The 25,652-nt window shown below is 41.3% G+C and overlaps 1 protein-coding gene across 9 annotated transcripts in view; it reads left to right on the top strand.

Moving 5' to 3' along the window:
- The window catches only part of KCNAB1 (potassium voltage-gated channel subfamily A member regulatory beta subunit 1), a 242,853-nt gene that overhangs the window by 161,308 nt on the left and 55,893 nt on the right, over positions 1–25,652 (top strand). For 8 of the 9 annotated variants that reach the window (XM_039486862.1, XM_039486858.1, XM_039486857.1 and 5 more), the window contains 2 exons: positions 4,078–4,121; positions 24,410–24,447. In XM_039486862.1, the coding sequence (XP_039342796.1) occupies positions 4,078–4,121; positions 24,410–24,447 (82 nt within the window). Of the gene's footprint in view, positions 1–4,077; positions 4,122–6,475; positions 6,641–24,409; positions 24,448–25,652 lie in introns of those variants that run through there. The other variant, XM_039486866.1, reaches the window with a different exon arrangement.

The following is a 25,652-nucleotide window of genomic DNA, read 5'->3' as shown; positions in this document are numbered from 1 at the left end:
AACAGCTCCCGGAAGCAGCGGCATGTCCCCTCTCTGGCTGCTATGCAGAGGCATGGCCCAGTCTGCAGGCACTGCCCCCGTAGCTCCCATTGGCCACCATTCCTGGCCAATGGGAGCAGTAGAACTGGTGCTTGGGGTGGAGGCAGCATGTGGAACTCCTTGGCTGCCCCTACGCAAAGGAGCTAGAGGGGGGACATGTCGCTGCTTCCGGGAGCCACGCAGAGCCATGGCAGGCAGGGAGCCTGCCTTAGCCCTGCTGCGCCGCTGACCAGACACCTGGCAACCCTGTGCATACTTGGCAGTGTTGCCTTGTCTTCCAAGGTGCTGAGTTTTAAATGAAAGTCACTGTCATCAATTGGTGAAACTCGTCAAGCTATAAAACTTCCATCCTTCATTTTTAAGATAACAAGCATTGAGGTCTAGGTACTAAGGAAAATAAAAAAAAGACTTTTGCCATATACAGTTTGTTTTGAAATCAAGTATTTGTAAACATATAATCATGCTTAGCCCCACGGTTTCCTTCTTTTCCCCAGCCTGAATGATGAGAAATGAGGGCCCTAACCTTGCTTACTTACCTGAAAAAGGATTTGCAGGATCAGTACCGCTGAGTTGTTCCTAAGAGAGGAAAGGAGGAGTTTCCATCATGCTGTCCGATAACTCTTACGTAGTTGGTGACAAACTTTTTGCCAAAATTAAAGTGACCTTTATTTTCAAAATCAAAACCCGGGACCTTTTTTATGGCAACCGTTTTAGAGTAAAAAATGCTCCTACAAAAGATGACAGTACCATTTTTTGACATGTGCTGGTGTCACTACTGTTAGTTCTCAACAGTGACACATGCATTTTTCTTGAGGTGCAGGAGTTTTTCCAGCACTGAACAAGTGTCATTAACATTCACTTGAGCAACAGAACAGCTTTGATAGTGTCTATGCTCATTAGCTTTTTCTCTTCACTCCAAACATTCTTCCTCATGCCAAGCGTTCATTCCATGTGGGTCTAGAGCTGAGTGAATTACAGATTTTTCAGTTCACCAACAATTAAAAAAAATTGTTTTGGGTCAAACCAAAAATAAAACTTGTTCTTAAATTTTGGCAAATTGAAAAGTTGAAAAATTTGTTTTGGCTCAAATGAAACATTTTGTTTTGATTCTGATCATTTGATGATGTTTTTTGATTTGTCAATAAAATTAAAGGACGTTTTGAAATAAAATGTCATTGTGAAGCAAAAGATCAAAACATTTTGTTTTGAAAAAGTCAGAATGAAATGTTTTTATTTTTTTCAAAATATTTTGTAGGTTTTGTTTTACCACAACAACTTGGTGAAACCGTCATGAATTCACGTTTTGGTGTTGCGAAATCTACAATTTTTGCCAAAAAAGTTTCAGATGAAAAACTGGGCCCAGCTCTAGGTTTCCGCCTTCCCGCATGGATAAAGGCAGGATCAGCTACTTTACAGCACCTTCCTTCCTATCTCCAGACCTGCTTATAGGGAGTAGGTGAAGCTGGTAGGGTGGGCATTGCCCTGTCTGTAATCTTGAAGGATTACTCAAAAAACTTAACACAGCCTGAGGCTATATTAAGTGTTGTGCTTAGCTCCTTAAAGGTGGAGTTTCCAGGGGTAATCACAGGCTGGAGATGGCAACATGGCTTCAATGGAGTTGCATTGCAAGGGAGGCCGGGGAAACTGTGTGTTGCAGGCCGAGTGAGATCCCCTTTTGCAGCTACCTGAGATAAGTGTAGAGGGTCTGGGGTGGGGCTGACCCCCTTGCTTCGTCTATAACAGAGCAAAGCCTGCAATCCCAATCAAATAATTTGAAGGTGATTCCCCCACATGCACAGCTGTACACACATGGAGTTTCCTGAAGAAAGCAGTGACCAGGGCCCGAATATAGACTTGAGGTTTTGACCCACAGAAACTAAACTTTGCTCTAAGCAAGTGAGGAGGCTGTTCAGCTTGTTTTACTTTAAATAGCTCATTACCAGCTGCATAACTCACAGTCATTGTGGAAAAAATCCTGACGAAGATATCAATTCTTTTGAATCAGCATTTTCCCACAGAAAACTCTTTCAGAAAATTTTCAGTCAGCTCTATGCTTTACAATCATTAATGAATTTATTTTCACAATATCCCTGGTAGATGAGAGGGTTGTATTATCCCCATTTTACAGATGCGGAGCCAAGGCATGGAGGTTAAAGTCAAAAGTGTCCACTAACTTTAGGTGTCCAATTTCAGACACTTAGGACCTGATTTTTGAAAGTATTTAGCATTATAGAGCACTTTATATGTTCAAAGCACAGCTCCCACTGACTTCAGCTGTGAGAGCTCACTGTTTCTGCAAATGAGACTGCAGGGTCTCAAGTTAGGCACCAAGAAATTGAAGAACACACAGTTAGTGATCACTGTGAAAAGTGTGGTTCTTCTTTGAGTGCTGGTCCTACAGTGGATACATATGTGCTCTGTGCACCCAGGACCAGAATTTTGTCAGTAGCAGCATCCATTGCTCTGTGCCCGCACCCTTCACCTCCTTGTGCTCTCAAGCAAGGGCAGAAGGGGTGACCTGGACTGACCACCCCTCATGTTGCTTTCTAGCACTCAGTCAGAGATGGAACTCTTGTGTCTGTAGCGTCTAGCTTTAGCTTTTCTACCCATAGCATATTGTTATCCGTTTATTCGTTTTAGTAGATAGTAGTTTGCTTAAAGCTAGTTGGCGGGGATTGAGGGAATCCCCACCTCTTGTTCTCCCACCATTTGGGTCATTTAAAATGCTCCAGATCCTAGGCTTCCAGTCCTGCCCGGCCTCCCCTTGGGTCTTCCTGGTGAGTGACCCACAGAGAAAGCTGCCTGTATTGCATCAGGGAATCACACATTCCATTGAAGCATGAGATCGGCTGCTCCTTCCCCCTTCACACTGGCCAGACTCCTTGTATAGGCACCGACTCTGGGGCTGAAGCTACAGGCATCAACTTTCCAATGTGCCGGGGGGTGCTCACTGCTCAATCCCTGACTCTGCCACAGGCCCTGCCCCCACTCCACCCCTTCCTGCCCCCTCCCCTGAGCCTGCCAGGCCCTCGGTCCCCTTCCCCTGCCCCTGAGCCGCCTGCACACCATGAAACAGCTGATCGGGAGGTGCGGGGAGGGAGGGGAAGGTGCTGAGCGGCAGGGCTGCTGGTGGGTGGGAGGCGCTGGGAGCGGCAGGGATGGAGAGGGGTAGCTGATCCACAAGGCTGCTGATGTATTACTGTGGCTCTTTGGCAATGTCCATTGGTAAATTCTGGCTCCTTCTGAGGGTCAGGTTGGCCACCCCGCTCTGAAAGATCAAGTAGGATAAGGCAATAGGGATCTTAATAACACCATGGTGGCCACAACAAGCTATCACCTTCGGCCAGAGGGTGAGTAAGCTCAGGGCCCTTATGGTGGACCTGCCTTATACGATCTTCCACAGAGACAAAGTATCCCCGAGACTGTACTCCGAGCTTATCCCCAAAGTTCCTTCTGACTTTCACTTGAATCTATCTGTACGTCACCCAAGTTTAAAATTTTTGGCATAGTGTTATATTAAACTTTGTTAACTAATACCTGCTCTAAATTATAATTTGTACCATCTTTAAATTGAGAGAGCGAGAGAAAATACCGTGGGAGAGCTTTAGGGGTCACAGTGCCGCTGACATTAACCAAACCACTGTTTTTGCTCCATTTCAGCAACACTAACATGGATAGAATAGGAAAAAACAACTTTCAATGTAAAGCAGTAGTGGGAAGTTAAAATAGTTTCACACACTTCATCATCCATCTGGTAAGCTGTTTTACAAACAAGTCAAAATCCACTTGGGCAGAAGACTCCCTGTTCCAAAATGGTCACATTTCTAATATTATCCCAGCGAAGAATTTAGTTTTATTTTTATGGGGGCATGAATTGATGTTTGAGGTGAGAATGTCGCCTTTCTACTGGAAAGCAATTTGTTTAAACAAAACTAGATATCGGTATTCTCAGTCTGCTATTTTCCTTCTTGAAGTATTGCGTGTGTTCCAGTGGGATCTGATACTACTCTCTTCATATCATTTTCTTGTTTGTTCTAGAAATCTTGGGAAATCTGGACTAAGAGTTTCATGCCTGGGCCTTGGTAAGTAGGTTTAAATTATTATATATAGTATTCCATCTTGACTTCAGTTGGAGTTATGCCCAAATTTGCCAGGGCAAAATTTTAACCTACATTTATAAGTGTTTACAGGGTGACTCTTGCATGGGAATATGAATTCCTGTGGACCTTAAACATTTGAGATGAGCTTCCCCTGACAGGAGGAGGTTGTAATACACTCACTAAGTGTGATGTGCCCCTTCTCTGGTGGCTGGCTCACCGCGAAGATGAGCCTAACATAGCTTTCAGTTAATGGAGTTACTCTTGTAGGTCAAACAGTAGAAATCTGTTCTTTTGATGCTGAAGGTCCAAGGTTTCAATTTCTGCATATGACTCATGGTGGGAGTGATTACATATAATATAACATTAGGAGAGATCCTCAGTTGATATAAATTGACTTCAACATCACCTTGGGATCTGGCCTACAATAAATATAAACTCTTTTTTATATCATTTTTCATCCATAGATCTCAAAATGGAGCTGTACGGCTTTGGCTGTAGCCCAATATGTTTTTATATTACATGTAATATGTATGTAATCACTACCACCATGGGTCATCTTCAGAGACCTCACAAAGGAGTTATCATTAATCCCATTTTACAGATGGGGAAACGGAGGCACTGGATTTTAGATACGTCTGTGTGTATTTGTGCCTTTATTTAGTCTTGCAAAATGTATGTTTAGTTACATTTATATTACACCTGATTTGAAAAATGAAAAAAACACAAAGTTGATAATCAAGAAGTATTATGCACATTCTGGTCCTGTAGGTACAATAATGACAAAGGCTAATTCCCCATACGCTATCTTGAATATTTTATCCCTTAAACTAAAACTCACCAGTGAGAACATGTACAATGTTTTGGACAAATCCTAACGTCTTGAGTCTTGCAAATAATATCTTTGACTTCAGTGAGACCACTCATGTGAATAATGCCAGCAGGATTTCATCCTAATATTCTGCAGGGAAAAAAAATTAGGATCCAGGTTAGTTAAGGAGTTCATATTCATTTTTCTAGCTGCAAGTACAGTTCTGTGGTGACAAACTGAAGTACTAGATATCTGGAAGAAGTGAGAAAGACAGCACAGAGAGAGCACATGAGCTTGTGCTCAATTTTTGCTAGAGGTGTGTTGAATGAAGCATTAAATGTGATTCCTTAGAAATCCAGCTCTGCTATGATGTTGGTCAAAGGTGAAAAAAGGTGTTAAAATGCAGTAACGTGGATGAATGATTTATAACAAAATAATGTAGGCACATAATTTAAGAAAGTGTGTGTGTTTGTGTGTGTGTGTGTGTGGTTTTTTTTGTGTGTGTGTGTGTGTGAGAGAGAGAGAGAGAGATGAAAGCTCTGTATAACTCCTTCCCATACAATGATTGTCACTCATTACGGTCTTTCCCTTCCCAGCATGATATGAATATATGTCATAGCAGCATTTCAAACCATATTCCTCCAGTGATGAAACATATGAATGAAAACCTACTTGTTTCTGTGATCTTCATTTCAACCTTAATTCTGGTATTTACTAAATTAGAGTGCTTGACCTTTCAACCTTAACATTTTTTAACCTGGGTTGTTTGGGGTCTTTTTTGCATGTAATTATTTATATCGTTTCCAAGCTGTGTCAGATGCTAATTACTATCATGGTCTGTGCCCAGAAGGGAATCCTCAGCCCAATCTTCAAAGCCTCTGAGTGGTAATAAAATTACCCTGTGGCCTGTACTGCAACCCCAGAGATACAGTAGCTTGTATTCAGATTGCAATTCCATTTACATAATACATCAGGGGTAGGCAACCTATGGCACGTGTGCCAAAGGTGGCACGCGAGCTGATTTTCAGTGGCACTCACACTGCCCGGGTTCTGGGCTCTGCATTTTAATTTAATTTTAAATGAAGCTTCTTAAACATTTTAAAAACCTTATTTACTTTAATCCAACAATAGTTTAGTTATATATTATAGACTTATAGAAAGAGACCCTCTAAAAACGTTAAAATGTATTACTGGCATGTGAAACCTTAAATCAGAGTGAATAAATGAAGACTCAGCACACCACTTCTGAAAGGTTGCTGACCCCTGCAGTAGATCATAGCCAGACAATCTCTGTAATTATGGAGCCCCAGTCTTTAACTGTGTCCAAAACTCTCTCTGTGGCTATGCACAGTGAGGCCATCACAATGCAGAACTCTGTGGCTAGTGAAAGATTCAGCCTCCCTGCCTGACCTCAAATAAATTCCCCTCCCTGCCTCTCTCCATTTTAGTGCACATCTTTCTATACAGCAGAACCACAACAGTCCTGCTGCAGCCAGGGCCCTTTGTGACCTCAGAAGAGAGGCCAGGGTGATGGGCCTTTCTATGTCCTGTTGCACTGCTTAGTCTGTTGCATTTCTACTCAAATATCTACTGTAGCTGCTTGCAGGATACGCTGGATGTTGTGGTGAAGGGGATTGGGCCTGTTTGAAGGTTGCTGGGAGAGCCATTTGGGAACTGGATTTTATGTCTTGTGGTAAATTCTGTTATTTTTTTTTAATTCATCTCAGAATGGAATGAAAACAACAAAGCAAAACAAAAAGCAATTACAATTTTATTTGGCTTGATCAAATTGTTTCATTTTGATTTTCACTTTATTTTCTATTGTAAATGTAAAATGTTTAAAAATTGAAATGAAAAGTAATTTTGAAATGAAAATCAGCATGTTCTATTACAGTTTTATCAGAATGCTAAGGTCTGTGTTTTGTAAATGAATTTTCAATGCAGTCAAGGGCTGTTTTGCTTTGGACACATCAGCATTTTCCGACCAAAAAAATCCCAAACATTCCGTCAGAATATTTCCAACCAATTTAATCGCTGGCTAGACAGTGTGCAATACATATAACAAACTCTGCACCCTGGTGCTATCACTAAACCAATGCCATTAGGAAAGTTGGTGGCATTCAGTGAACTGTCCTTGGAAATGATGGGTCAACGCAGGACTAAACAGAACAGTATCAGTTTTGTGAAGCATCAGTAAAAATGCTGATTCTTGCTATGGTGATGTAGATCAGTAACACCAAACAGCCTGGTTTGTGTGTCACAACACTGTCAGTACTCTGCAAAGTGAACATGTCAGGAGATGGGCTGGTCACATCATTATTAAGTCCTTGGCATACACAGATATTTATGGCTACCTTATGCAGTAACCCTGAAGATTCAGTGGGAGTTTTAATGTTTTTGGGGCAGGACTTATCAGTGAGAGAGAAAAATACAACCTCTTTGTCTTGGTGTGCCCCCTACAAAATGGTACTTACATATCTTAGGGGGGTACTGTGATCATTAGCTCAGATTTGTAAAGTGCTCTGAAATCTATAGCTGAGATTTAAAATAAAGGGAAATATGAAAAATCCCTCATAATTACTGTACAATATGGAATGAAAAATAAACTCCATTTTGACAAAAAGACCTCCTCGCCTAGAAATAGATCTTGGATTGCTTAGAGGATTTGTCTCATTACCCAATGTGGGTAGTCACATCATGAGCAAATGTTGTCATGGTGAGAAGAAATGGGGAGAAATTATGATAACATCAGGAAAAGCTGCTTGCAGAGGCTTTCGTTCATTTAAAACATACGGAACTATAGAGACATTTAAATTTATTGCTCTTTTATGAGTGCAGCTGCATGGGACAAGTGTTCTGCTTTAGCTAATTTGGGGTTTTGAAAATGAAACAAGTGGCTGCCACTCTCTTATTGACAAAAGGAATGTAAAAAGGGTACCACTGGGCATGGATCCACAGATCTGGGCAATTAAATCAGTCGAGTGAGTGACGATCCATATATAGCCCCTGATATGAACTGGGCAGTAAAGAAAGTTTTTGAAATTGACTAGGCAATTGTCTTTTGCTCTTAGGTTTGCAGACAAAGCATTCTCCTGTACTTTAGTACCTCTTCAGCTTCCATAATAGATATATCAGATATCTTTGCCATGTCAAGTGTTAGCTTAAATGACTTTTCTAAACAGTTTCTGTTGTGCTGTTCTCTAAGAGAGAAACTTATCTGCTTAAACTCACTACAGTATCAGAGTCTAGTTTAAGGTTTACTAAAGTTTCCAAAGACCCAGTAATCTCCTCTAACAGTTTCTAAAATCTCACCAAGATAAAAGTATGCTTTATGCTCAACTGTAAAAAAGAAAAGGAAATAGAGAAAAACATGAGACAGAGCAGAGATAAAAGGAGGAAGGTGTTAAGGGAAATACATATTCCTTAATTATTCTGTAGTCTCTCTAAAGTCCTGGATCTCCCACCTCACACTCTCTCCAATGAATTGTCATGTATCACATGCTGCTAATGAATCAGCAGTGTCTATCTGGGGCCTGAGGCATTTGGTAACATATATAACAGGTAACCTGAAACAGCATGATATTGGTGAATAATCTCCACGGTTACTGCTCAAAGAGAGAAACAGTTAATCCATTAATCATCCCACACAAGCTTGGTACATGATCCATGCTTCTCATTCCCTCCACCCCTAGATCCCGAGTCACTCTTCAGTTGTTTTGGCTGGCATGGGGCAGGTATATGTACCACAAAATCCAGTACCTCTATAACCAAGTACCAGAGGAGAATTCTTTCACTGTAAGGGTTAGGGGTTAAAGAGCTCCTATAGTAGAAGAAGTAAGACAGTCACGGGACTAAGTCTTGTTCAGTATTGGTTTGGCTATTGTCTCAGTTTTTTAAATGGATGAATGCAAGGCCCAGTTTAAAGCTCAAAAAAGCATGATCGTTGAGGGTGCTTCAAAATCCAATCTAAAGTGGATGAGCAACCACTCAAACGCCACTTTGAGTAGCACTTACTTGGGTGAGTAGAATTAGCCGCCCCCCATCTCAATTCAGGCGGAAAAGGTCACTCTTTTTTTGTCATCATGAATAGATGTTCAGAGCAAAATGTCACAGTCTCCGACTGTGGAAACTGCCTGTTAGTTTTAGGAAAAGTTTGAGGCAAACCCCAACAAGATGACTGTGTTGGAAAGGCAAGCTATCACTTTAAGAGTGTGTGTGGGGGGGGGAAATGGAGGGGGGTTCTTCAGGTCCTGCTTGCAGGCTAGGAGGCTGTGTAGGGAAGTCTGCATGATCAGGGTCAGTCTGGAAAGAGCCAACCTAAAGCAATGTGGGGTGAATTGTGCCTCCCTGCCTTAGGAAGCAGCCTCTTTTTGGGTTCTTGCCTGCGGCTGTTCTGAATTGTAAGAATAAAGCAAGGTTACGTTGCAACCCTCCAGCAAGAGTATTTTAGTTTTTATCTAACTTCCCTTTCTGAGGACTGTGAACACAATGACTAGTCCAGCTTCCAAGGAAAGAAATAATTAGACACACCTAACCGTGTAACCATGGTAAAAAGAGGAATTAATCCAGCTCACCAAAGGGCACATCAGAAACCTTTCACAACAGGCAGTTTCCACAGCCAGAGACGCGTTTTGCCATGGAAGTCTATTCATGATGAGGAAAGGGTGACCTTTTTCTCTTGAAATGATCCCAGGTCACATCTATGATTTTGACTTTGGGTAAGATTTTGCAAATTAAGGTGATACTGGTAAAAATGACATCATTTGACTGTAGGATCAAATTTGCAGTGAAACTATTCAATTTTGTACACGCATGCACATAAAGCAAAAACAAGCCCATTTGCTGAACTTCCAGCCCCAGTGTGCACTGACCAAATGCCACAGCTGATCCATCTGCAAAATGTGTTTCATGGCGGTTACTTTATTTTGAGTGAATTAGGAGGGGTTAAAAAGGTGAAAATCCTGGTTGTTTTGCTTACACAGGGCCTAATTCTGGCATTTAGCCAACAGCCTGTGTTCTGAAAGGTGAGCTATGCAGTCACGAAATTGTGCATTGCCCTTAGACATTCTCCATTTACCCATGTGCTTCCATAAAAATGAGTCACAATTTGGCCCATAAGTAGTTCCAAAGATAAGATGGAAACAGAATCAACCCATTTTACATGATGAATGCTCTGCGAGACTGACGCTGGAGGTTTCCAGCACAGGAATAACTTCTGACTATCAAGGAAAAAGTTATTATTATTCCTCTTCTTGAAATCTACTTGTATTTCTGGGTCACTGAAGCTGTTCAGTAAGACTTCTGGTTACCCACACTGTCACTGATTGATGAACTCCAGGATATCTTCAATGAACCAGAGGTTCCAATGTATCTCTGAGGGGATGCAAAACTTTTTAAAAGTTAAAACTTTTGTTGTAAGCTACTTGTTCCTCATCTCATGAGGGTGGCACTGAGCACATAACTCTCAGGTGGACTCAGCTTTCATTTTACCTTTGTAGGCCCTCTTTAATGGCATGATTTTCCTGCTCCCCTAGTTTTTCTCCCCCAAATTTAAGTTTTCATTGAACCTGAAAAACTTTTACACATAAAAACAAAACAGCTTGGAGCACATCTTAGCCCTTGGTTGATGAAAAATATACAAAGAATGACTTAAATGTAGTGAATTGAAGGGCTTGCCTACATATGGAGTTATTCCTGATTAATTATTCCTGGTTAACATCATCTGTGGATACTCCGATTCTGGAATCAGAGCGCTTTATTCTGATTTAGTTTAATTCACTTTGGAAATAAATTGATAATTCAGCATAAGGCACTCTTATGCTGGAATAAGAGCATGCACGTATAGAGTCAATCAAGAATAGTTATCCTGCTGTCAATTTACACCTCCCTTAATACAAAATAACTTCCTTGTGTAGGCAAGCCTAAAGATAGGGTCACCACTCACCCCGTCTTTAAAGTTTAAAAACAGAAAAAAGATCTTATCTATTAGTACATATGATGCAGTCACCAAAAATAGGTGATTCTTTAATGAAAGCTGAAACCAGGAGACAAGGTCAGAGGTGACGTTGCAGCCAAGGGTCTTCTTTAGTCTTCTTGCAACAAGGTTAGTTGAAATGACCTTGTTCTGTTTTTTGTTTTTTTTGGTTTGTTTTTTACAATGCCCAAATGTGCCTGAAATTGTATCCATAAACTTCATCAATATTCTTAGACTTTCCTTCAATTTTAAATTGCTCTCCATCTCCACCCTGATTTTTAGGGCCCAATTCTGCTTAGTTACAGTACTGTGGTGCAAATCTGGAATAACTCCATTGACTTCAACGGAAATACTCAAATTTACACAAGCTTAATGGAGAGCAGAATTTGGCCATATGGGCCAGATCCTGCCAGCTCTTACTTATGTGACTAGTCCTTGCTCATGCCTGCAGTCCAATGAAATCAAGTGAGTAAAGACTATGCTGATGAGTAAGGTTTGCATGATTGGGCCCTTTGTTTGTAAGTGCCAGACTGATGCAGCATTCATTTCTTTCATGGTATTATGGGGGCAATTTTCAAAAGCTGGGGCTTACTTTAAGTATAACTTTCTTCTACTGAAGGAAGCATAAGAAATGTAGAGAAAAGAGGGAGATACTCAACAGAGGTTCAAGTATCAGAGGGGTAGCTGTGTTAGTCTGGATCTGCTTCAACAGAGGTTAATTGTTTAAAAAGAAGTAAAGTAGTTTTTTTCATTTTTTTTTCTCCAGTATTTTCTCTCTTGGAAACAGGGCTGTTCACTGAGGTTGTAAATCATCCTTAACCTGACATGCATTGTTTGAAACACCAAATGAGCATTTTATTTTCTTTTGGGAGCAGTGTTTATACTAACCTAACCTGTAGCAAAGTGCTTCAGTGCTTATAATATCCCAAGCCAGCTTTTGTGCAGTTTGTACTTCGCAACAAACACTGTTTCCCTCCTGGGATGCAGTGATGGGGGATATATGCACTTCTCTGACAGCACAGAGGTGAAACTTGTTACATTGTGTGTTATCACAAGATAAGGCCAACACATCCTACAGCTGTTCACATGGGAATTAATGCTTCAGGATTCCAGAAATAATTAATGGCTTTGTATGCCCCTGCTGCACAACAACTTGCAAAACTGCTGGCCATGCCACTCAGGAAAGGAACAGATAGCATATGTACAGTTCACATAATGCTGTCAAACTTGCTGCTGCAGGCATCCCCTCTTCCCCATGTTATGGGGGCCTCGTTACTCCAGGAACAGCTAGCGTGATGATTATTGCCCATTTTCTAATGTTGTGTGCTGTGGAGTAAGTCCTGCTTTGAGCTAACTGAGAGCTTTGTGGCGATACTAGCTTGAGCTTCCCCCAAAGAATCAGGGAGCATCAGACCAGGTAGAAACTGGTGTAGCCAGACCATCTTTAATAACAGTTCTCAAACTCAGTTTGATGGACAGGGTTGATGGGGGCTGTTATTTACTGGAAAGAGAGCACAGCTATTCAGCATCTGTGCCTAACTTTAAGTAACTGCAGGCTTCCCATATTCAGGGCGTGGCCCCACAGCTATAGTGAGTACCTAAGAGGAATGCACCATTCCAAAAAATTGCAAAAAGAGGTGCCTAAAATCAGGCTCCAACATCTTTCCTTCCGGTCCTAAATAAGGCTTTGTCTACACTACAGACCTTACAGCAGCACAGCTGTAAGGTCTCCCGTATAGCCGCTCTTTGCTGGCAGGAGACAGCTCTCCTGCCAGCATAATTAAACCACTCCGAATGAGCGGCGGTAGCTATGATGGCGAGAGATGTCCACACTGTCACTTTTGTCAGTGAAACTTATGTCGGTCAGGGATGCGGTTTTTTCATACTCCTGACTGACAAAAGTTTGACTGACAAAAGTGCTACTGTAAACAAAGCCTAAGTGACCTGATTTTTCAAAGGTGTGGAGCACCCAGCAGGAAGCATGTTTGAAAATCAGGTTACTTACTTGGTGCCCAAATATGAATTTTGGAGCTTTAGGCTCCTATGTTTTTAAAAATCTTGGCATGGGAATGTGTACTCTGTATGTGAGTACATGTACTATACATATTGGGCCAAAGTTTGCTCTCAGCTTTGACTTAATCGGGTTACACCAGTTTAAGGGAGCACAGAATTTTCCCATTATGTCTAATATTTTGAAAGTTATTGTATCTAACAAAAATGTGTTCTCTGTTTACCAGGAGTTAATTTTCATGACTCTTATTCCCCTTGCTTAGTCTGTCGGTTTTCTCTCTGCCTGAGTCGGAGAAAATATTGATTTAATTTCACATTAACAACAATGAAGATGCTGGAGGAAGTTTTCAATAGCACAAATGGTGGGTAAGTGCCTAATTCCCACTGCATGTCAGTGAGAGTTCGGCATCTAAACACCATTTATGCCTTTAAAAATCTCCCCTGCTGCAAATATGATAAAAAAATTATTGGGACCAAATTTTGAAACGTTGATGTCTGTTAGGCACCTAAATTCATGTTGATCATGTGGATATCAGAGACTAGCTGAAGTCAACTGGAGCTTCATAACCTCTAAAAATCAGGCCATATAGATAGGTACCTATGTTTGTGCTGAGGCACCTATCTTTAGGCACCTGTGTTTGAAAATGTGGCCAGTAGGCTCCTTAAAATAAAGTGCAGCACTTCTCCTTTTGCTTACATGCATTTTGATTCTTGAAGGCTATTAGCTCATCTTACAAATTCTTTAAGTTAATTGTTTTATCTTTTGCACCGCATGTAATTTCCATTTGTGACTTTTTCATCTGTTTGTTTCCCCAGTTACCTCTTTGCTCCTTTATTTACATGCATTGCACTGTGAAACCTTTTTTCAATTTTGTCTAATTAATCAGCTGGGGTGCACTTCTCTAACACATACTACTCAGAGGGGGAAAGTATCAGAGGGGTAGCCGTGTTAGTCTGGATCTGTAAAAGCAGCAAAGAATCCTGTGGCACCTTATAGACTAACAGACGTTTTGGCGCATGAGCTTTCGTGGGTGAATACCCACTTCGTTGGATGCAAGTAGTGGAAATTTCCAGGGGCAGGTATATATATGCAAGCAAGAAGCAAGCTAGAGATAACGAGGTTAGTTCAATCAGGGAGGATGAGGCCCTGTTCTAGCAGTAGAGGTGTGAAAACCGAGGGAGGAGAAACTGGTTTTGTAGTTGGCAAGCCATTCACAGTCTTTGTTTAATCCTGAGCTGATGGTGTCAAATTTGCAGATGAACTGAAGCTCAGCAGTTTCTCTTTGAAGTCTGGTCCTGAAGTTTTTTTGCTGCAGGATGGCCACCTTAAGATCTGCTATTGTGTGGCCAGGGAGGTTGAAGTGTTCTCCTACAGGTTTTTGTATATTGCCATTCCTAATATCTGATTTGTGTCCATTTATCCTTTTCCGTAGAGACTGTCCAGTTTGGCCGATGTACATAGCAGAGGGGCATTGCTGGCATATGATGGCATATATTACATTGGTGGACGTGCAGGTGAATGAACCGGTGATGGTGTGGCTGATCTGGTTAGGTCCTGTGATGGTGTCGCTGGTGTAGATATGTAGGCAGAGTTGGCATTGAGGTTTGTTGCATGGATTGGTTCCTGAGCTATAGTTACTATGGTGCGGTGTGCAGTTACTAGTGAGAATATGCTTCAGGTTGGCAGGTTGTCTGTGGGTGAGGACTGGCCTGCCACCCAAGGCCTGTGAAAGTGTGGGATCATTGTCCAGGATGGGTTGTAGATCCCTGATGATGTGTTGGAGGGGTTTTAGCTGGGGACTGTATGTGATGGCCAGTGGAGTCCTGTTGGTTTCTTTCTTGGGTTTGTCTTCCAGTAGGAGGCTTCTGGGTACACGTCTGGTTCTGTTGATCTGTTTCCTTATTTCTTCGTGCGGGTACTGTAGTTTTGAGAATGCTTGGTGGAGATTTTGTAGGTGTTGGTCTCTGTCTGAGGGGTTAGAGCAAATGCGGTTGTACCTCAGTGCTTGGCTGTAGACAATGGATTGTGTGGTGTGCCCGGGATGGACGCTGGAGGCATGAAGGTAGGCATAGCGGTCGGTAGGTTTTGAGTATAGGGTGGTGGTAATGTGACCATCACTTATTTGCACTGTGGTGTCTAGGAAGTGGACCTCCCGTGTAGATTGGTCCAGGCTGAGGCTGATGGTGGGGTGGAAGCTGTTGAAATCGTGGTGGAATTTTTCCAGAGTCTCCTTCCCAGGGGTCCAGATGATGAAGATGTCATCAATGTAGCGTAGGTAGAGAAGGGGCGTGAGTGGACGGGAGCTGTGGAAGCGTTGTTCCAGGTCGGCCATAAAAATATTAGCATACTGTGGGGCCATGCGGGTGCCCATAGCGGTGCCACTGATCTGGAGATATATATTGTCATCAAATTTGAAATAGTTGTGTGTGAGGATAAAGGCACAGAGCTCAGCAACCAGTTGTGCTGTGGCATCATCAGGGATACTGTTCCTGACAGCTTGTATTCCATCAGTGTGTGGGATGTTTGTGTAGAGAGTCTCTACATCCATGGTGGCTAGGATGGTGTTTTCTGGAAGGTCACCAATGCATTGTAGTTTCCTCAGGAAATCAGTGATGTCATGGAGATAGCTGCGAGTGCTGGTGGCATAGGGTCTGAGTAGAGAGTCCACATATCCAGACAGTCCTTCAGTGAGAGTGCCAATGCCCGAGATGATGGGGCGTCCAGGATTTCCAGGTTTGTGGATCTTGGGTAGTAGATAGAATAACCCTGGTCGGGGCTCTAAGGGTATGTTGATTTGTTCCGGTGTTAGTGTAGGGAGTGTGCTGAGTAGATGGTGCAGTTTCTTAGTGTATTCCTCAGTGGGATCTTCAGAGAGGGAAGTTACTTAGGTTTGGTATTTGTTTTCATTGCTCTAGGATTTGTGCATGGTGCTTGAATACAGTATGCCTATCCAGGGATATTTTGTTTATGGACATTGTTCATCTTTAAAAAATATACACTGTCAAAGCACTGTTCAGAATTTTTTAAATATTTTATTTCACTGTTCAGAATAAGCCCTTCAAAGCTTGGAACTGATCTAGCTTTCCTAAGCAATGTAGTTTTTCCCCCATCACATTTCTAGTTTGCTATTGTGGGGTTGCTTGTGAATATTATGTTGCTGGAACAGATTGTACAAATAGCAGTAAAACAAAATTGAAGTATTGGTTTTGGGAAAACAATGTATCTAGATAAAGGTTTCCTTGAGCTTTGCAATGGGAAACAGAGAGAGAGAGAGTCCCCAATGGTGACATTTGGAATCAGGAAATGTGGAGGTGGATTCAGGACTGGATTTCAAGCCCCCAAAATTCAGGGGCCTTTTGGATCTGGGGTTCTTGTATAGGCTCATATAAACTCTTCAATTAGAGAAGGATCCATGCCATGAAGTTTGGATCTGGATCTTTTCCCAAGTTTGAAAATATTCTGAGCCTGGTCCAATTATGAGCTCACATTGCAAACTTCAGATCTAGATCCATTTCAGACATCCTCAAACACTAGGGTGACCAGATAGCAAGTGTAAAAAATCAGGGCAGGGGGTGGGGGGTAATAGGTGCCTATATAAAAAAAGCTCCCAAAATCAGGACTGTCCCTATAAAATTGGGAGATCTGGTCACCCTATCAAACCCTGAGGGGGTTGAATCAGAGGATGCAGTCTGGGCCATTCCCTACTGTCTAGTTTAGTTCTTAATAAGCATGTGTGGTGTTTTAATGTTTGTAAATGCACCTAGAGATGGTGTAGCAGTTACATCTTACACATCAGAAAAATAAATAATAAAGACAAATGAATTACTATTTATATTATAGCATCCAAAGAGACCACTCCTCTCAGGACCCTATTGAGTTAAGTGTTGTGCAAATACACAGGGAGATACAATCCCTGCCTTACAATCCAAGGCCTTGATCATGCAGTGAGAACTGTGTGGCCAGAACCCTGGGCCACAAGGCATTGCACCCACGTGGTTCTCCTTGCAGGAATGGAGACTATGAAGATAAGCAACATAGACAAGGCGGAGTAGAGGAATGCAGAAAAAAATATACAATTTTACATATATTTGCAAATTTTAAAAAACATAAAGAGAGAAATTCTCTCCATCTTCCCCTTGCACTAATATTATTTGACTAAATTTGTGTATGCATCATGGTGAAGTGGGTCCTGAGAAATCTTTTGGAACTTTTGTTTAGATATACAAGGATTAATTTTAAGCCAAGAACTACCGTATTAATTCTGATTAGATTTTCTTGGAAAGCTAGCTGTGGAACTGGAGTACTGGAGCAAGCACATATTATCATATCTGCACTGCAGTACTGTGAATTTACCCTGGAGCAATGGGCCCTTTCTAAAGTAAACAACAAAGAGAGACTTTGCCCGTCAGGTTAGCGCAGATGAAACATTTCCAACATTCATGCTAATCTCCATATGTCTAAACATTTGAGTTTTTCTTCTCTAGTACTTCTTTCTTCAGTGGGGCATGATTTATAGTATAGATTCATGGTTATCTATACTCGGAAGAGAATCTCTAATCCACAAAGTATATAAATAAGTCTGTTGTTCTCTTACCTGTATTTGAGACATACATGCATATCTCAACAGTAACTTGCACTTAGACCGTAGTGGTATAAAGATTAGTTAGAAGGACACTCAAGATATTTGTCATAGTTTTTGAAAAAATTAACTCAGTTATAATAATAACCTATTTGAAGCTTTGACATTGAAGTCTGTTTCCATTTGGATTTCCCCCCTGCATAACAGATGCATTGGGTTGCCCGCAAATTAATAAAACTGATTTTCTTTTTTAACTTTATTATTGTTTGGGATGAGAGCCCTACTGCAATAAGCACTGTACCAACATAGTAAGAGACCATCCCTTTCCCAAAGTGCAGTATAACTGGACAAGCGGGCAAAGGAGAAAGTAAGTATTAATAGCCCTATTTTTCAAATGGAGAACTGAGGCACAGAGAAGTAAGTGACTTGCCCATGGTCACACAGGAAATTTGAGGCAAAGCTGAGAACTGAATCCAGATCTTGTGAGACCCAGTCCAGCTACACTAAACCCAGAATTAGAGGTGCCTGGAAATGGTCAGTGTATTCAGTGAACATTTCTGAAAGAAATGAAAAAAAAACACACCCAATTTTGGTTTTTCATAGAACTGGAAAACTTCAAAATTTTTGTTTAGAAAAAAATTATTTCCAAAACAAATTCAGACCAGAAAAATGTCAGCCTTCTCTACTCAAGATCATTCTTCCTCTGTCATTTTCTTATCAAGAAACACATTGTTTGTTCTTGGGGTAAAAGAGCCTCTAAATTTACTTTTCTGTTGAAGTTTCAAGAAGATACAAGAAAAAATATGAAAACAAATATCATATATATATACACACACACACACACCTCTACCGCGATATAACGCTGTCCTCGGGAGCCAAAAAATCTTACCGCGTTATAGGTGAAACCGCGTTATATTGAACTTGCTTTGATCCACTGGAGTGCGCAGCTCCGCCCCCCCAGAGCACTGCTTTACCGCATTATATCCGAATTTGTGTTATATCGGGTCACGTTATATCGAGGTAGAGGGGTGTGTGTGTGTGTGTGTGTATATATATATATATAATGTATACACAATATAGCAGGTGACATTTTAAGCTCATAGACCTGCCATGTGTAAGGATTTTCAGACTTGTGGGGTAGAGAGGGTTAATTTTAAATCATGCCAAGTAATTTTATTAAAAAAAACCCTAAAATATTTAGTTTAGAGAAACAGGAAATGGGAGGACAGCTCTTACTGTTTCTCTTATTGCCAATTCAGGGATGTGACTTCCACTATTTTAGTCACAGATGCTTGTTTATATATCGTAGGGACTCTATGTTTAAAACAAAGCAAAATAATCACATTTATTAACTATGGCTATTTTGCTATTAAAAAAGGAATAAGACAACATTAAACAAAACAACACAAATGATATGCAATGCTTCTTTTCATTAAATCTCTCCTGCATGTTTCTCCGTGGAGTGCTTTTGACAGAGATTACCACTTGAGTGAACTGCGTCAGGGGAGGCGTTCTTTGTGTGTTAAATTCAAACCAAAGTATACTGTTTCCCCAAATTATTGTGAATCCAGTTTTAGTATCTAATTAGGTAACTAAACTGTTTATAGTTGGGCAAAATAATTTGTTTAAGGACAGGTGAACCTTGTTGGTTATTATTAATAACCAGACAATTTGTAATTGGGCAAAGTAAATAATCTTAACTAAATCCATGAAATCAAAGACAATATTTAAATGAGTTATTCAGAAGATGCCATTTAAGGAGCTGTCATAAGAAACGCTAATGAACAAATATTAAGAATCTTAAATCCTGTTAAATCCCATTATTTCTCTGTTTATCAATATTTAGCCCCGTCTCCTCTCCAGAAATAAATGGGTCTCACCATTTGGTGATTAACAGGAGAAATGGTTGGAATTTTAATTTACAACAGCATTTTTGTATACCAATAAAATAATTACAAGAGCTTTAAAATCTAATCCCTAGTTAAGTAATTTAGTTAACTTGATCTCACTAATTCATGTTAAAGTCTTGGGGAAGTTTTCCTTGGGTTGGCTTCTTTTTGAGATGTCTTAGCTGTCTTTGGTAGCCTGTTTGTAGAGAGGTACAGGATGGATTGTGGAGTGCTTGCTGTGTGAGCAGGGTAGCAGAGCGTGTGTGTGTGTGTATATATATGTATGAGGGATGCTCACTTCAGAGTTTTATACACTTCTTCCTAATTTCATGGAATTTTAGGAGCAATCACCTATTTTGGGCTTGTTTAGTATCAAAGTTGGTTGTCATTGGCAATTCGGCAGCGGGGGGTCCTTCCTCTCCGGGACCCGCAGCCGAAGTGCCCCGAAGACCCACGGCGGGGGGTCCTTCCGGCACTTCGGTGGCAGGTCTTCGGTGGTAGGGGGTCCTTCCACCCGGGACCCGCCGCCGAAATGCCGGGTCTTCGGCAGCAATTCGGCAGTGGGGTCCCCCCACCGCCGAAGACCCCAGACCCCCTGAATCCTCTGGGCAGCCCTGAATTTAAACACAGTTCTAACTAAATCACTTTCTAACATGGGGCTTAGTTCTGAAAACACTTATGACTGGGCGCTGTTCTGCCGAAGTGAGTGGACTATAATCAGTAGTAAGCACTATCCCTTGTAGTGTTCACAGGAGCAGATTCAGGGTTTTGTGTGACACTGTGGATAAGGGTAAATGGTGTTAAATCACTTTTAATACCATGTTCTAGCCCCTGTCACTGTCTAGGCTAGAACCTGTGTTTTTGTTGACAGTTCTAATACCATTTGGTGCCTGCCAAACCATGTTAGAAAATGTTCCAGTTGCAACAGAGCTGAAACATGGTTCCTTTAGGGTCTGCTTTGGACTTTTTCTGTAAAATGTTGTACCATTGCATTTCTGCCAGTAGTAATAATGGAGAGTACAAAAGGGTGGAGAAGGCTACAGACAACTGCTGGCATTTTAACCACCGTGTCATTTAACTAGGGATCAAGTTTCCACAATGCCACTTTCTGCAACCCTTTAGGCTTATTCCATCCCATAATTTTTCATACCATTTTTCTGTCTTTTGCCATTTCTCTGACCAAAGTATGGACCCGTCAGAGCTCGGTGCAATTCACATGACCACTGCTAACACAGGATGCACGTGTCACTTTAGCGCCCTCGTGGCCAAGATGGAGTCTGCTCTGCAGGCAGCTCTGGCCAAGAGAAGGCGCGCGCAGGAAGGCAGCAGGAGAAATCCCTTCCACCCCAGGGGCACCTGTTCCAAACCCCCCAGAGTGAACACACACCCCCACAGCTTGCTCAAAGTGGCATAGTTCTTTCAGAATTATTAATATAAAATATTGACATTCTACAGAGAGACAATAAGCAGGCATCTATCCCGGCATACAGATAATTTCAGATTAAATATTATGCTGTAAGTAGACAAGGAGGTCTTCAAATGTAGCACTACCAGTTAAAGATGGGAAAACTAGTGCACAGAATGATTCAGGCCAACTTATTGAGGAAAAGATTGCAGCATTTCTCCCACTGGCTAATTTTCTTAAAAACAGTAGCTGCCTGAAGTCGCTCAAAGGGTTGGAATGTTAAAAGTATTTAAGAGTGTTAAAACGTTTCTAGTCCCTACTGAAGAATCACTTTTTCCACGATGCCCACAAGAAGTGAGTTAAAAATAAAGAATTTATGTATTTAAATTGTGGCCCCATTGTACAAGGTGCTATAGCAACACATCAAGCACAAAGACCGTTCATGCCACAGAGGGCAAATCTTTTTTTGAAAACAGCTTTATGGTGAACCAAAAGATATGCAATTACCTACATCGAACAGGTGATTTTATCAGTGTAACCCTTGTCCTCTTTTTCTTCCACCCGTCCCAATTGTTTGTTACGGAGTTTGTCAGGTCACTACTAAGTTGTAAACACTTCTATAAGTTTCAAATGTGATTTTTGTGTTGAATATTTGCACCTGATACAGCTTCTTCACTTGGTAAAATAGCAAGATAGAAAGGCAAATGCCCTGGCTATGTTTACCAAATCTCTTTTTCAGGAGTGCTAGCATTCCCCCCCCACGCAATTTAGGTCAGTTTTCCATACATTGTCTGAATGAAATGAACCCTATATAATTTTCTAGCATTAAGGCCTGATCCTGTAATGCTTATTCATATGAGTAATCTGATTGCCGTCAATGGGAAGGTTTGTATGGCCAGGTTCTATATAGCTGTTTCAAATTGAAAATGTATAATAGATGCTGTGCTTTGTATAAGTAGGTTCATTATTAAATTTTAACTTCTAACTATAGTATAATTAATTCTTCACTGTGGCAAATTCCTTGTTAAATGTATAGGTGCCCATCATAAGTAAGTGTGTCATCACACTTTATGCACACTACATGTACAAGTGTAACCATGAAGTTCATAGTAAAAGATTATTGTAGCTGGATGGTCCTCATTCATGTATTAAAACAATAACAAATAATTGTATATGTGGTAAACATGTAAATCCTGTATAGCTGCCAAAATAGTAACTGTGCAGTACATCAAACTGACATGGTAACTAGGTAACAAAGAGCAAAAGATAGTATGATATGATTCCCTTTTTTCACACTTCAACACTCTGCTTTCCATGTCATGTTGTGTAGGCTCAGATATTTAGGACAGAAGCAAAGACTGTCAAAGCATATACTTATTACTTAATTGTAGTATGCAGTGTGTGACTTTGATACAATTTAGAGGCACGGTAATTTTACTTACAGATGGTAAAAAGTCGTACTTCATGAAGCAATCTTCTAAATGATAATACCACAAACTCTGTGGTTTAATAAATAGCCAATTAAATCTAAACATTCACAGTTCCCACTGAAACACATACTCGTTAGAGAGACAGTGCTTGTTAAGAAAAAATCACTCAAAGAATTTGCGGGGGTGGGGGTTGGTGGAAGATCAGTCAAAATGTTTTGTTTTGACAAAATCAAAATGATATATTATCTAATAGATCAAGGGTGGGCAAACTTTTTGGTCCAAGGGCAACATATGGGTATGGAAATTGTATGGCGGGCCATGAATGCTCATGGGGTTGGGGTGCAGGAGGGGGCTCTGGGCTGGGGCAGGGTGCTGGGGGAGTGAGGGCTCTGGAGTGAGGCTGTGGATGAGGGGTTTGGGGGGTAGGAGGGTGCTCCAGGCTGGGACTCAGGGGTTCGGAGGGCAGGAGGAGGATCAGGGCTGGGGAAGAGGATTGGGGTGTGGGTGGGAGTGAGGGCCTCAGCTGGGGGTGGGGCTGTGGATGAGGCGTTTGGGGGGTAGCAGGGTGCTCCAGGCTGGGACTGAGGGGTTCGGAGGGCAGGAGGAGGATCAGGACTGGGGCAGGGGGTTGGGGTATGGGAGAGGGTCAGGGGTATGGGATGCAGGCTCCAGGCGGTGCTTACCTCAAGCAGCTCCCAGAAGCAGCAGCATGTCCCCACTCCGGGCTCCTACATGGAGGCGTGGCCAGGCAGCTCTGCGTGCTGCCCCATCTGCAGGCGCCACCCGGCTGCCCCTAATGTGTAGAGCCCCCTGGCTCGTTCCAGGAGCTGTGGCACACATGCGCGCATGTGGAGCAGCCCCCGACCCCACTTCCTGGCTGGATCGTGGGAGTGGGGCAAGCCAGAGACCCTGCTCCCTAGCAGGAGCTCGAGGGCTGGATTAAATCAGCTGGCAGGCCAGATGTGGCCCACAGGCTGTAGTTTCCCCACCCCAGTTATAGATGTTTATATTATAATACAAAATTAAATAAAATTTGAAACAAAGTCATTTCAAAACAAAAAAACAAAAAGTTTTGTTCTGAAAATGCCAGAATTAGATGTTTCTGCATTGCCAGAACCCTTTTTTGTTTTGTTTTTTTCCAAAATGAAATTCCGGTGAAATCTGAGCCGATTTCAGGAAGCATTTTAATTTTGCTGGAACTGTATATTGCATCAAAGTTCTCTGACCAGCTCTATTTATTAGTCTTGACTCTTACCTCATTGCCTTCAGCCCCCACTGCTCCAGTCCCCCCAGCTCACTTGGAAGTTTGGCTGTGTGTGTGTGTATGTTACTCCTCTAAATTTTAGTGTCATTTATAAATTCAGTCACAGTTGAGTTTACAGTTTTCCCCAAAGAAACACGTGGCAAAGAGAGATAGGAAGCAGCCAAAAGGGGTGCAGAGAGGTGCATGGGAAGTTGTTTTATTTAGCTCGTCAAAACTGTATGTAGTAATCCTGTAATATTCCTGAACTGTTCTGCAACTAGTAGCAAACATCTCTACTGGAAAATTGTTCCAAGCATAAGAAGCAGCAGAGATGGAAGCACAAAAATGAGACTGGGAGACAAATACAAAGCGGCTGATCAGGCAGGAAGCTTGAATGGAGCAAGCAGAGTGCTGGGGCAGATCCTCAGCTGGTGTAAATTGTCATAGCTCCATTGACAGGCAGTGAAAGCCAGATTCAGAAACTTGAACTTGAGGGGTGGTTTAATAAGAAGCAGGGCCTGTCGGACGTTTATGGAGACGGAGCTATGGCGATTGCTAGGAGATAGGGAGATGAAACCTATCCATCCTTGACAAAAGTTTTCAGTTGAGCTCAGCATGGGCATTGTTTTAGTTTCAGGCCATTTTCAAACTGATTTAGCCATCAGCAGTGTGCTCTTAAGACATTTCATCCTCCTCCATATCAGATGGAAGAACACCCTACCCTTCTGTGACACACCTCTTTAAGAAATGAAAGCACAGACTTTCTGTGATTCACTGGCCAATTAAATTTAAACAAGCACATCTCATTACAGAGGTTGGCCATTAAAAAAAATCATCAATAGATTATCTGAGGAAAAGTATCATAATTATACTATTTACTGTAAATTTAAACAAAATCCTTAACAGTAACAAATGATTTTATTCTTTCTAGGGACATGGGTCACATTTGGAGGTCAAATTTCAGATGACGTAAGTAATGTTTGGTTAAAGTAAAACTCATAAAATTGAATAAGTGTTTTATATAAGTCAAGTCAGAGATAGCAGAATAAGTGGAGTCTATTTCTGTAACAGGAAATGACAGAGAATTATCATACACGGGAACAGAAAGTTTGCACTTCTGCTATGTTTCACAAAGTCTTAGTGATTATGACATTTCCAAAGGTTAAATTTAATTAAAAAAACATTCCAAACAGGTATCAAAAGAAGGATCAGTATTTACCACTGACAGTTGTAACGAGAATCTAATTGTTCCCACAGTAGAAGTATGAACTTTTTTTTTTGGCATAACGTAAGTAATCCAGTATAGTCATAAATATAGGTACAGTGTCAGCTTATAATGAAGTGCTGGATGATTTTTGACATAAAAAGTATAGATGAAACAACTAAAAATATCTTTGGGCTTTGCACTGACAACACTGACTCTTAGCCATAACGGATGGTTCTTAATCTCTGCTAATAACCCTTTGAAGGTGCTGCATAACTCACGTATTTTACTAAGCTTTGGGAACTTCATGGACATTAGTCATCCATAACAAAAACTTGCAGCAGCATCACTTGAAACACCAGGAGAGAGAAAGTGGAAATAACCTTTGCGAAAGGAGAGCGGTATTGTGTGTTAAGATGTAGAGGATTTTTTTAAAAGAGAGAGCAACCATTTTATCTTACAAATGGTGTGTAAGGGAATGATGAAAATATACAATAGCATAACAAAGGGGATTCTTCTTTATATTGCAGTATTGTAAACACAGAGGGTAAAAACCTGGCCCCATTAAAATCAATGGCAAAAATCCCATTGACTTCAGTGGGCCAGGATTTCAACCTGAGTAGCTATTTGTAGGATCAGGCCTTTAGTTATCACTGATATTGATCATTTAAAAACGCCTCATGATTTCTGGTGTTTTTCTTTTCATACCCAGCCTATCAGCTAAAAATAGAGTTGGGCCCAAACCAAAATCCAGGATCTGAACCTCTGCTCCTCCTCTCCCAAACTTTGGGAAAGTTCGGATCCGAACTCTGCAACTCAGGTCCATCTCTAGTTAAAAAGCAAATCTAAGTAAAAGAATTTGAATAATTGGTGCTTTCAGTTTTATAGAATTCCTGCCTTGGAATTCTGTGATTCAGTCAGTCTAATCTTCGACATTAAGTCAGGGGACAAGGGGCTGAACTCATCCCTC

The sequence above is a fragment of the Mauremys reevesii genome, linkage group 9, assembly GCF_016161935.1.
Source record: "Mauremys reevesii isolate NIE-2019 linkage group 9, ASM1616193v1, whole genome shotgun sequence".
In the NCBI taxonomy this organism is placed as follows: domain Eukaryota; kingdom Metazoa; phylum Chordata; order Testudines; family Geoemydidae; genus Mauremys; species Mauremys reevesii.
This window is presented reverse-complemented; position numbering and strand designations above follow the sequence as displayed.